Below are 14136 nucleotides of genomic sequence, written 5' to 3'. Positions count from 1 at the left end.
GTAGGGAAAGCTTTAAGAAGTTCTACAAGAATGTGGATCAGATTGAGATTGATCAAAGGGGATTTCAAAAGTGGAAAAATATGCCGGAAGTGGTGGAAGTTTAACTAGAAATTGATGATAGAATATTCCTTAAATAGTTTTCTTCAGCTGCTTTTGGACGTGAAACTGAATTGAATTGCAAACTTCAAGTTCAATAAAGAGGAAATGACTAAATGGTATGGACATTTGCTAGCATCAAGTCCTACTTGAAATTAAATCTAATTGTAATATGGAATCCAGGCCCTCAATATCAAGATGAGGAGGGTAACTCCAATATGATCATTTCCACTTTATTGAAGTAGTTATTGCAATTCAATCATCCAAATGCAGCCTTAATGAACTGGTTATTTTAGACTTTAGTTTGTTGCTTTATTTTTTAGGAGAGGCACCCTTTTGTTGTTGAAGCAAAAAAGGTGAATTCAGCTTACTATGTAATTATGCTCAAAGAGAAATGATGCTTCAGAGGTAATAGGAACCATCTCATGCAAGATAATGAACTCATATGTGATTCTCATTTACATTTTTTTACGCAAGCTGGGCTTGAACCTGAGTTGTAGGTTCAATTTCTGGTAGTATTACCTTTCTATAAAAAAAAAGCTGGGCTCAAACCTTGCAGCACCCTGTCTACTGAAAAAAATAAAAAATAAAAAAAGCTGGGCTCAAACCTTACAGCACCTTGTCTACTGCTGAGCTATGGGCTCAAATCCTTTGAAACGCAGACTTAAATAGGTCCCCTCTCACTTATTATGCGAACCTGATTTGGATAGAGGCGGAGGTGGGTGTCGTTGAGGGCCTGATCAAAAAAATAGAGGAAATGAGATATTCCGCGAGTGGATGACATTTAGGATACAAGGCGGGTGGTAAGAAAATTGAAAGAGAGTGAAAAAAAAAAATGAAAAAAGACTTTACCTGTTCACGGCGGAAACGGAGGCTAACGAAACTGCAGTAAACAGGCATTCATTACAGAAAACTGCCCATTGGTATTCCACCTATGAAAATTTGCCACGTTACTTCAGTAGCCTTGGCTACTGAAGTGTTCCAATCCGCTCCCACGCGAACCTCTCTTAGTTGCTTTCATTCAAAGCGAACCTTGATCATTGTGCATATGGAAATTGGGCGAACCGCTTTTAGCTGCTTTCATTTAAAGCGAACCTTGTTCCTTGTGCATATGGACATGGGCCGGTGAATTGACAAGAACTGTACATCACTAACAATGTACAGTCCCACCAATCAAATCTAGCCACGAAGTGAGTGATGAGTTCCTCAGGACCTAATCAGTCCTTGACATATTATGCAACTTTCGGGTCAATCATTCGTTGTGCCCTTCCACTTTCAATTTGGTCAAGTGAGGCCATGATTTAGTGATCCATGATATTGATAAGGTCCCCCATTGTAGATGGTCAATGAATAAATAAAAATTCCTAACCTTTTAATTGGTGACTCAACAATAGATGATAAAAAAGAAAAACATAGCAACAGATCACATTCCACTTAGAAAAATCCAGCGAGGATCTCCCCATCTGGCCTATTTTTAATACATGGGTGAGTCCTATCATATCAACCGTTTGGATAAATGAGCCAAGGGCCCCACGTGTACTAATAGAAAACCCAAATAGAGTGTACAAAACTCACAGCTAGGGCACCATAAGGGGTTGTTTAGATGCCTCGAAATATTTCAGGTCATGTTTGGATGGTATTGAATTGTATTAGATGGGATTAACATCATTATTGCTTAATGATTGTATGTCCAAAAATACTACTGTAGCAATCTAATCCTATATTTGGAATAAAAATTTTTGCTAAAAGGAAATACTAGGTTAAGTAAAATTATGTCTGGGACCATGAAATTGTAATCAATGGACCAAATTTACAACGAATGTCATTTATAAGCAAAATGTCACGTGTAAATGGCATATATGGACGGATGGTATGGATAAACACATGCATCAATGTGGGGCTCACATGTGTAGTGGATTTCAAAATTCACAGAATTCCTACATGAGACCCAATGCAATTCCATGTGACTAAATACAATTCCATCCCATCTAATCCTAACATTTTCCATCCTCTCCAAATGTTGGATGGAATTAGATGAGACTAAATGCAATTCTATCCCTAGTAATCCTATCTAATACCCTGCATCAAATGCCCCCCTGGCTGTAAACACATTACACTTGAAAAGATTTTTCGGTGTGATTAGATTACATGCTATTTTGTTTGATTTTTAAGTAGTAGTATGTTTGCAAGTAAATAGACGTTATATTTGGCTAGTTTGTTAAGTGTTTACAATGAATAAGATAGGTATTTATACTATAAAGTTTGGATCGTGAAACTTCTAAAATATGCAAATCATGTAAGAAAGATTTAAATTTTTTAAAACCTTAAAAAAGCATTAAAGCGTGCACACACAAAATGGATTGAAAGTCTTCCACCCATCATAGTTAACACCAAATACAATTTAAAAATTTTAACGATGTTCCATCCTTTCCTTATGTGGTCCATTTGACAATGGATGAGCTATTTTTGTAGGGCAAAAGAGAGTATCAAGGGAAGTGCACGGTGGATAGATTGGATGAGTCATGCACATTTCCTTTGGCTCCACATATCGTGATTATATATTAATTATTTTGTTCTAGCATGTATATTATCTTTTTAGCTCCAAAGATTTACCTGCAATTTAAAATATTCAAATTATAGTTATTTAGGATTGGTAAAGCTTTTATAGACAAATACATGTACCCAAACAGCCGCCGTAATCAAATTAACATCCAATCGTCCCCAAATGAGTTATCATACAACGGGGATGGTCAGCGGGAGCATCGTAAAGCAGCGCTATCTGTTTATAAAAGTGGGGCCCATATTTCAGTGATCTAAGCCATTGATACGACTCAAGTCAGCGCAGATGGCCCATATAATAAAAAATCTACAAGATCGGGAGATCCTAGCTAGAGAAACTTTGTTCTTTCGTTGGCAAATTGGAGCCGTCAAAGTATTTCTTTCTTAACTGTTCCTTTGTTGGTCGCCTGTTGAAACTTTATGATTTTCCGTGTGGGAGATTTTCAGAGACATAATATCAATGGTTTGGATCATTGAACCATGGCCCGACCAACACTGAGATCCCGAAATGCACCATACAATCTCTCAAACCGACCATTGCGCAAGAGATCCAGACCATCGATTTGATGGGAATCGCCACGGATGATTTGCTTACCAAAATATCAACCAGATATAAGAGTCAGAAACATTTCGACAGGTGGCCCTGAATGAAAATTCCTCAACGGTTCACATTCAACTCAAAAAAAAAAACCAAACATTCTATAGCCAGGATCCTCTTGGCTAGCTGATTTTTCGTTAATCGCTCATCCTGGGTGATCCCCATCATATCAACGGTTTAGATCACTAAGCCATGGGCCCCGCTTTTACAAAACGAGAACCCGAGCACCCCTCCTTGTATAATCTCTCCATTTCTTTCAGCGTTGAAATTAAGTCGGCTTTCTGCGTTGAAGTAGATCTGCTGTGGAGAGAGAGAGAGAGAGAGAGAGAGAGAGAGAGAGAGAGAGATATGGGGTGGGCCATCGCTCTTCACGGTGGGGCAGGCGTGCCACTGTCGTTGCCGGTCCACCAAAGAGAGCCGCGCGAGGCCGCTCTCCGCCATTGCCTGCAAATCGGCGTATCTGCACTGAAAGCCAACACGCCTCCCTTAGACGTGGTGGAGCTCGTGGTAATCCATTCTACTCTCTTCTCTTGCCTCACAAGTGTTTGTTGAAGTTCATGCGCTCAATGATAAATGCCATTTGATTGTTATTTGTGAAGGAGATAGCATTCAAGTGGTACTTTTTTTTTTCCCTCCATTTTCACCAATTTGGGAAGGGACCTCTCAATTGGATGGTCCAAACCAATGATCGCAAAAACTGATGTGGACTATCAATTCCCCTAACCATTGATGGATATGGTTAGGACGGACGCAGATTGCCTCCTACACCCGTCCGTCTCCAGCTACGAACGGGCAGGAGCTCTGAGTGGCCACCGTGATGTATGGGTCTATCCACACCGTTCATCTACTTCTCCGTGGCATTTTATTTATGGGGACTAAAAATTAGGAAAGCCCAAAGCTCAATGGACCACACTATAGGAAGCAGTGGTGATGATGATACTTACCGTTGAAACTTTTCTATGGCTTACAGTTATGTTTATTTACCATCCAACATATTCATAAAAGTTACGTAGACTTGTATGAAGTGAAAACACAAATATCAGCTCGATCCCAAACTTCTGTGGTCCTAAGAAATTTCCAACGGTAGGAGTTTAATCACCATCGTGTGGTCCACCTGTGTCTTTCAGCTGCCTCAGTTTTGGACGTACATTCTGAAATGATACGGATAAATGGATAGACGGTGTGGATAAAACCTATACATCACGGTGACCACAGCGTTGGGCCGGGACCATCCAATCAAAGCAATTTTTAAGGGAGATGAACCATCAAAGGGGAGTTAAACATAATAAGCAGTCTAAATAAATTATCAGTCTTATAGTATAATCAATATTAATCATCAATTATCCTAACCATTGATTCAATGGTTAGATTCATCCAATTAAAATTACTTTTGAGAGCTATGGTCAATCAAAAGTGAGCCATATATGATGAAATAGTCCAAATAAATGATAGAAAGTTTTAAATCAGGTTGATATTTGTATTTTTTATTCATCTACATAGCAATAACCTTATAAACAGTTCGGATAGAATACAAATATCGCCGTAGTCCAAGTAGAAGTAAAAGTTTCAATAGTGGCAGTTCTCATCCCAACTATTATGTGTAGTCTGGCAGCATAAGTTGAATAAACTGATGTAGAGACTAGATGTCTCACGGTATAAAGAACCCTGCAGTCCTACCTATAGAGGTTCCTGTAGATAGGGTCATGGGTAGGCAGTCAATGGGCCGGACGTGGGTAGGTCTCTACCTAGATCTTGAATTGTTCTTGCCGGGCCGTACGGCTAGCACTAATCAAAATTCAAAAATTTCAGACCAAAGCCAATCCAAGGTGAGACCCTCGATCGAATGAGGTGGGTGAGACCCTTACTGTGGGGCTCATACTGATGTATGTGACTTAAATCCACACCGTCCAACCATTTTAAAAGTTCATTTTAGGACATGATCCTAAAAATGAAGCTGGCCCAAATCTTAGGTGGCCGCACCACAAGAAACAGTTGTTATTGATTGAATCGGCACCATTAAAAACTTTATGGATTCCATTGGAATGTTTAATTATTTGCCATCCAACCTATTGATAAGGTCATAAACAACTAGATGAAGAGACCACATAAATGTCATCTTGATCCAAGCTTTTGTGACCCATGGGAAGTTTTTAATGATCAATCACCGTTGTTTTCCTTACTATATTCCATCTGGCATTTGGAACTACTTCATTTTTTGGATCATGCCGTAAATTGAGCTTTCAATGTGGATAGATGGTGTGGATGTAGTCACGTACATCACCATGAGCTCCGCAACCAGGGGTCCCACCCACTGGATGGATCCGGAGTCATACCTAATCTGCTCCCAGTTAAACCGAATCTTGTTTCTTGACCGATTGGATATGGACCGGCACCACCTACCTACAACCATGCTGATTTCCTCCGAACTAGGTGAGGCCACCGTTCTATCTGTGAGAAATCCACCTCTGTCCATTAGTTACTGAGATCATTTTAGGACTTGCATAAAAAACCGTTTATACAATGATAAGTTTTTGTTTGTTTAGTTTATGTTAGTGGGACTAGGGCTGCACATCGAACCAGTAGAACCGTGGAACCGGAACCAACCAAACGGTCCAGTTTGGTCCGATTTTAAAGCGTACCAGTTCTAGTTCTGGTTCCAAAAATCAAAGAACTGATTACATCGGTCGGTTCTCGGTTTGGGGTATGTAGAACCGAACTAAACCGTAGATCCGAACCGTGGAACTGAATCACGAAACCAAACCAAGAGCCAAACTATTTAAAAAAAAAAAAATTAATACCCTAAGTTCCTGCTGCGGCTGCCCATCTCTCTCTCTCTCTCTCTCTCTCTCTCCCCCCCCCCCTCTATTGGGCTGGATTATAAAAAGCCCAAAATTGTGGAACCGATCCGGAACCAAACCGATTTTAACGATCTGGTTCGGGTTCGATTCTAGGATGCTAACGGTCCAGCTCTGGTTTCGAAAATTCTAGAACCGTTAAGAACGGTTCAGTTCTGGTTTCACCCCAAATCGAATTGAACCGACCCATGTGCACCCTTAAGTGGGACTGACCTTAAATCGGTTTTGACATCACATAAAATTTTAATGGTAGGCATTTATTTTCAAAAGTTTTCTCTCCTTATAGTTTTCTCGAGCTTTGTGTCCACCTAGCTTTTTATTTGCATGTCCTAAAATGAGCTTTTTAAAATAGATGTAAGCTTTCACAGGAAAACTGAACAATCTTGCCGCATGGGTGAGTGGTAGTTTAATATGCTATAAGCATTCTGAATAAACTTTGGGAGGCCCACCTTAGATGTATGGGTCTTATCCATGCTGCCTATTCGTTTTTACAGCTCATTGTAGGCCATGATTTCAAATGGAAGCATATCCAAATCGAAGTCACCACGGGAAATGGCAGAGATAATGATGTCTACCATTGAATCCTTCCTTAAGGCCCATGGTAACGTTTATTTGTCATCTTTATTTGTCATCCAACCTATTCGGAAGGTCACACACGCATGTATAGGGCTGTACACAGGCCAAGCTAGCTCGAAAAGCTCGCTCATCTTGGCTCGATCTAGCTCAACTTGACTCGAATGATGACTCAACAAGAGCCAAGCTTTATATGACTGAGCTCGTTTTGAAAACAAGCCAAGTTCAAACATAGTGGAGTTTAACTCGACTCGACTCGACTCGAACCCGACTTGGCTCGACTTAAATATATTATTATTATTATTATATTTAAAGGAGTTGAAGTCCAAGTCCAAACCTCTCCATATTCTAAACGCTAAAGACTTTGAGCGAGAAATGGAGGCGGACACGATAGCATATGCCCTTGTGGCTAGGGAGAGTGTACCAGAAGTGATTATAGAGTTACCCACTGAAGCCATTCAGGTAGTGCATGAGTTTCATGATATCTTTCCTGATGATCTACCGGATGAGCTTCCCCCTATGAAGGATATACAATATGTCATTGATTTAATCCCTGAGGTGACTCTACCAAACCTCTCGCATTACAGAATGAACCCAAAGGAGCACGCTGAGTTGAAGAGACGGATTGATGAACTCCTAGAGAAGGGTTTCATTTGAGAAAGCATGAGCCCGTGTGTCGTGCCTGCTCTTCTTACACCTAAGAAGGATGACACATGGAGGATGTGTGTTGATAGTAGGGTCATCAACAAAATCACAGTCCAGTATCAGTTTCTCATACCGCGTCTTGATGACATGTTGGATATGATGGTCAATGTTACTATCTTCTCATAAATTGACCTCAAAAGTGGTTATCACCAAATCCATATACACCCTAGTGATGAGTAGAAGACGGCCTTCAAGATAAAGGACGAGCATACGAGTGACTAGTTATGCCTTTTGGGCTAACTAACACCCTAAGCACATTCATGTGTGTGATGACCCAAGTGTTGAGACCCATTATGGGGAAGTTCCTGGTCGTATACTTTGACGATATCTTAATTTATAGCATAACTAAGGAGCAACACCTCGACCATTTGAGACAAGTTTGTGAGATTCTTAAAGTGGAGAAATTGTACGCCAACCTAAAAAGTGTGCGTTTTTCTCTAGTGGTGTTATCTTCTTAGACTTTATTGTGTTAGCTAAGGGCGTATCGGCGAATCCTGAGAAGGTCAAGGCCATAGTCAATTAACCTGAATCCCATTAAAAAAAAATTTAAAACATAAACCATACCCTACCCGTCCTTCCCTCTCTTACCATTTCCCTTCCTAACCTAACCCGTCGCGCTTGAGCTCCCCCCCCCCCCCCCCTCTCTCTCTCTCTCTCTCTCTCTCTCTCTCTGCACCAACAACAAGGTACCTTCTATGACTCTTTCTAATATTATATGTGTGTATTTTATTAATTAAATATTTGATTTGGGGGTTGGGTTAGTTGGGTCGGGTTGTTGGGTTGAGTCAGGTGCGGGTCGGGGATTGGGTCAGGTTGGGAGCAAGCTTGACTCGACTCAAGGTAAGCTCACCTCGACTTGATCCATTGCTCGCCTTGAGCTCGACTCGAAAGTTTTGTCAATCAAGCCAAGCTTCAATAGTAAGCTCGAGCTCGAGCTCGAGCTTGGGAAGAGTACGGACAAGCCAAGCCAAGCTTGGCCCACCTCGACTCGACTCGGCTCGATGTACAACCCTACGCATGTATAAAGCAAAAACACAAATATCATCATGATCCAAAACTTTTGTGGCCCCAAGAAGCTCTCAACTGTGGATTTCCTAAATGCACTTCCTGCAACCAGCAGAAGCAAGTAGGGCCCACTGTGATGTTTGTGAAAAATCCATCCAATCCATCTATTTTTCAAATAAGGTATGGATTACATATAAACATCAAGATGGTTCAGGGAGGTTTTAACTGTAAGCATTTTCCTACCCACTTTTTCCTCTCACGTGACCCACCTGATTTTTAGATATGCCTAATTTTTTGTCCGATGTGCTAACTTAATATGAAAAAACCTATCGGCAGTGAATTCCTAGCAAACATTAAGGTGGACCCCACCTAGCGGTAAGTTCCACTACAGGCTGCCTCACCACCTATCCATTGTCCTCACAGATCAACTTTCGTGTCAAAAATATGTACAATGACCTTCGACTTTCAATTTGGTTAAGTGAGGCCATGATTTAGTGATCCAAAATATTAATAAGATGGAACTCGATGTAGATGGCCAATGAATAAAAAAATCATAAATAAAAAATCCTAACCCTCTAATTGGTGACCCAACATATAGATGATCAAAAAGAAAAACAACGCAACGGTTCATATTCCACCTAGAAAAGCCCAAAATATTCTATAGTGTGGATCTCCCACTGTGGGCCATTTTTAATGCATTGGTAAGTCCCATTACATCAAACCCTTGGATCATTGAACCAAGGGCCCCACTCATACTAGTATCAAACGAGAACGGATTGGCTACTGCCCTGCCACCAGCCGGTCGCTGATGGTCGGTGCTCTGTGGACCTCACCATGATGTATGTGTTTCATCCATTCCATCCATCCATTTTTATACATAATTTTAGGTCTTGATTCCAAAAATGAAAGGGATATAAATCTCAGGTGAACCACACCACAGGAAAACAATAGTGATTGTATATCCACCATTAAAATCCTCCTAACGCCTACTGTACTGTTTATTTGACATCCAATCTGTTGATTAGGTCATGCATACGCAGATGAAGGGAAAAAAAATATATCAGGTTGATCCAAAACTTTTATGGCCCTAAAAAGTTTTTAATGGTCAACGTTCATTCAACACTGTTTCCTGTAATGTTGTCCACTTGAGATTGGGATATACCTCATTTTTTGTTTCATTCCATGAAATGATCTAGAAAATTAGAAGAACAGCATGGATGAAACACATACATCATGGTGGCTCCCACATAGCACCGACAACCAGCCATTGAGTAGCCAATCCGTTTCCGTATAAAACCCAACAAAGTGTACAAACTCACGTGCGGTTCATTATAAAATGAGGTATCATACGATGGTGATGCTCGGCCGGTGCATGGTAAAGTAACGTTATCTGTTCGTAAAACTGGGGCCCATATTTCGGTGATCTAAGCCATTGAAACGACTGCAGTCAGCGCAGATGGCTCATATAGTAAAAAGTTCTCCAAGATCGGTTGATCCTAGCCAGAGAAACTTTGTTATTTCGTTGGTAAATGGGAGCCGTTAATGTATTTCTTTCTTAACTGTTACTTTGTTGGTTACCTTTTGAAAGGAAACGGATTGGCTACTCCACCTGCTACCAGCCAATGGCTGGTGGTCGGTGCTCTGTGGCCCCACCATGATTTATATGTTTCATCCATGCCTTCCATCTATTTTTCTAGATCATTAAGTATTACACAAAAAATAGGTATATACCACTCTCAAGTGGACCACATTACAAGAAACAGGGTTGAATGAACGTCAACCATTAAAAACTTTTTGAGGGCCATAAAAGTATTGGATCAAGTTGATCTTTGTTTTTTCCCTTCATCTGGGTATTTATGACCTAATAAACAGATTGGATGTCAAATAAACAGTACAGCGGGCCTTAGGAGAATTTAAATGATGGATATCCAATCACTATTGTTTTCCTATGTTGTGGTCCACCTGAGATTTATATCTCTATCATTTTTGAGATAAAGCGATAAAATGATCTTTAAAAATGGATGAATGGAAGGGATGAAACACATAAATCATGGTGGGCTCACAGAGCACCGACCACCAGCCACGGGTAGAGCTGGGCATCGAACTGAGTCGGACCGCATTGGGTCCAACTCGATTCGGTCCGAAATGTACCTGGGTTTACTCGAATTCGATCTGATTCGGGATCAAGTCCGGGACATCTGACCCGAACCGATCCGATATATGGTTGGCCTGACCCGAACCGAGTCCGACTTGGTCAGGGAAACCGAGTCGGAACGGGTTGGATCTGTGGATCATTTTTTATTCAAATGCTCTAAAAGGATCACGAAAAATGGATAAACGGTATGGATATACTAAATACATTATTGTGGGGCCCATGTAATCTTAATATCGTTTGAGCATTCTGTCAACTCGGAGCTCAAGGTGCGTCTCCACTCCTCTTTGCACGACACGTATCTACAGCTGTAACTATTGGTTTGTTGAGTCTGTTGACGTGCACGACTACAGGTGCATATCCAAGGTGAATGTAGATACACACTTATCTTATCGTACTGAGTAAAATCAGTTGGGCCCACCGTGAATGTATGTGGTCTATCCATATCGTCCATCTGTTTTTAAACCTCATTTAAGGGGTTGGGCCTAAAATTGAAGCAGATAAAATGCTCAAGTGTATCATACCACAAGAAACAATGGGAATAATGATTTCCGCAGTCGAAACCCTGCTACGCCCCACAGTACTGTTTATTTGCCATCTAACTTGTTCATAAGATCATACCAATATGGATGAAGGGAAAATAAAAATATAAGCTTGATTCAAAACTTCCGTGGCTCCCATGAATTTTTCAATGGTAGACTTTTAATTCACATGGTTTCCCATGGTTAAACCCAAAAGCTTTCAATTCACACTGTTTGCCATGGTTAAGTCCAAAAATTATCTAATGGAAGGAGTAGATAATATATATACATCTGAATCAGGGCAAGCTGGTCCCAACCTCGCTGGGGAATTGATACGGAGACCTCCGTGTGGAAACGAACGAAGAATTTTTCGCTCGGGCTGCCACCAGACATGGATCTGGGTGTTTCCGTTTCCGCCGCTTATATATAAAACTGAGATCCCGAAATGCACCATACAATCTTTCAACCTGACCATTGGGTAATAGATCAAGGCCGTTGATTCGATGGGAATCGCCACGGATGATTTTCTTACCAAAAGATCTCCCAGATGTAAGAGTCAGCAACCTTTCAATAGGGGTACAACATATCAGTCAGCTATTGGGGAATGGAAATACCACAACGGTTCATATTCAGCTAAAAAAGAGCCAAGCATTCTATAGCCAGGATCCTCTTGGCTAGCTGAATTTTTTGCTTTTAGTGCATTCTGGGTGATCCCCACCATATCAACGGTTTAGATCACTAATCCATGGGCCCCACTTTTAGAAAACGAGAACCCGAACACCTTCCTTGTATAATCCCCTTCATTTCTTTCTGCGTTGAAATTGAAGTGTGACCTCCTGTCGTCGGTGACAGAGAGAGTGAGAGAGAGATGGGGTGGGCCATCGCGGTTCACGGTGGGGCAGGCGACATACCACTGTCGTTGCCAGCTCACCGCAGAGAGCCGCGCGAGGCCTCTCTCCGCCATTGCCTGCAAATCGGCGTCTCTGCACTTAAAGTCAACACAGCTCCCTTAGACGTCGTTGAGCTCGTGGTAACCCATTCTCATTCCCTTCTCTTGCCTTGCTAGTGTTTGTAGAAATGTCTCAAGGATCTCTCTATCCCTCTCTCTGATTGTAATGTCTTAGGGTTTAGGGTTTACCGCGCGAGCGTACCTCGCGCTACGTTTCTTTCGCTAACCGAGAGCCACGCGGGTGGAACTTTCGTATGATCCACCCCGTTCATCAGGTACGCTACTTCATGTTCACTTTGGAACCCAAAAATCATCATGATCGTATGCTCAGGTGGGCCACACCAAAGGAAACAGTTGGGATTGGACGCCTACCTTTAGTTCTGTGTATTGCTCAGAGTGGTGTTTATATACCATCCAAGCCATTCAGCTGATATGCTTCACAAGGATAAAGAATCGCTGATGCAAACCCGAAAGGGAAAGCAAATAAATCAGTAAGAAAATAAAGAGATTGTGGAAAAGATCTAACAATCCTCTAGCCGGACCACTCAAATCTGTGAAACTTAAGTGGGCCGTACCACATGAATTTCCAGGTTTTAGTTATAATTTTGTGGGGTGGGCCACCTGTGTTGAATCAACCTGATTTTTGGGATCAAGGCCAACAAGGGGTGCTATACCTGATGAACGGGGTGGATTTCATGCACGTTAAGTTGTTTCCCTCTTCATTAAAAAAAGTAACCCCAGTAGGTACCTAGGCTATTTACCCAAGCGCATTCCATATATAGATGCATTGTTGTATAGCTCTTCTTGTGTCATTTCTGTGTGTTTGCTCTTTTGGGCATGTGGTAAACGTTTTGTACATTGTTTTGTCCTGACCCATTTCTCCATTTTGGCTACATCTTTGTGTATGAGGAAGGATACCTTACTATGGCTGATCATTTGCATGTAGCATACGTCCATGTCAATCAAGACTGTCAAAATCATGGGCCTTGTTGTGGATGGGGCACAGTCCCACAATCCCACTGATTAGGCTATCCTAACTGCAAAATTTGATACAATGGTTCAGATGGATTGGATCACCGTATCATTGTATTGAGGAATGCCCCATCAACAATTGGATCCATAATCTTCATGGTATGGAACTGTGGATTGACTTACGCATGTACCCCCTGGATGCTGACTGGATGCGTGTGTATTATCCAATGTACTCTAGCAATGCGTGATGTAGTTCCTCTTTTTGTATATACTATCTCTATGGATATGGATTTCTTTAGATGTGATGCATTGCATGGTGGTCCTTGCTCACTCCTAAAACTAATTTGGTGTATTTGGCAAGCTCCATTGGGGTCTAGAGCTGTATAAGTTTAGTCACTAACAGCTTTTATGTTCCTTCATTTTCATCATTTGTTTCATGGCCATTTTTTCTGCTAAACGAAGAAATAAACAGAAATTGGTTTCTTTGGTTTGGTAAGGAAAATCAGAGGAAGATTCATTTGTTGGAGTGGAATGAAGTTTGCAAATTGTTCCGGGAGGGAGGTGCAAACGTTAAAAATCTGAAAATTATGAATTCCGCATTGCTTGGGAAATGGGCTTGGAGATTTGCTATAGAAAAGGAGGCGTTATGGGCCTTGATTGTTAAAAGGAAAGTATGGCTCATCCCATGGTGGATGGTGGCCGAAAGAGTCCTCCTATTATAAGGTGTCGCACATATGGCGAGGAATTCTTTCTGTTAAAAGTCCGGTGATTGAAAACTGTAGTTATGTTCTCGGTAGCAGGTCTTCTATCCGAATTTGGCAAGACCTTTGGGTGGGGGACAAGCTGTTGATATTCCAATTCCCTCAGATCTACCGTCTTTCTCCCGACAAAGATATCTGCATCAACAAATGCTATTCCGTCTCGTCCATGCAAACTGTTTGGGATATTAGATGCATAAAAAATCTGAATGATGGAGAAGCTAAGGAGTTTATTGACCTGCAGGACTGCATTTCTAAGACTATGCCTATCTCTTCCCAATCCGACAATCTCGGGTGGTTTCTGGACAAATCGGGATCTTTCTCTGGTATACTCTCATCTATCCTGCGGCTCATACCTTATCTGACGCTAATCCTTTCATATGGAAATACCCG

The 14136-nt window shown here is 41.3% G+C and overlaps 1 protein-coding gene across 4 annotated transcripts in view; it reads left to right on the top strand.

The window, feature by feature from the left end:
- The first annotated feature begins 3546 nt into the window (after positions 1-3546).
- The window catches only part of LOC131228504 (isoaspartyl peptidase/L-asparaginase 1-like), a 36298-nt gene continuing 25708 nt past the window's right edge, over positions 3547-14136 (top strand). Inside the window, exons 1-2 of one of the 4 annotated variants that reach the window (XM_058224188.1) lie at positions 11989-12094; positions 12189-12288. In XM_058224188.1, the coding sequence (XP_058080171.1) occupies positions 12268-12288 (21 nt within the window). In that variant the 5' untranslated portion in view covers positions 11989-12094; positions 12189-12267. Of the gene's footprint in view, positions 3761-11726; positions 12095-12188; positions 12289-14136 lie in introns of those variants that run through there. The other 3 variants (XM_058224186.1, XM_058224185.1, XM_058224187.1) reach the window with 3 other exon arrangements.

Source organism: Magnolia sinica, chromosome 16 (assembly GCF_029962835.1).
Source record: "Magnolia sinica isolate HGM2019 chromosome 16, MsV1, whole genome shotgun sequence".
Classification (NCBI taxonomy): Eukaryota; Viridiplantae; Streptophyta; class Magnoliopsida; order Magnoliales; family Magnoliaceae; genus Magnolia; species Magnolia sinica.
This window is presented reverse-complemented; position numbering and strand designations above follow the sequence as displayed.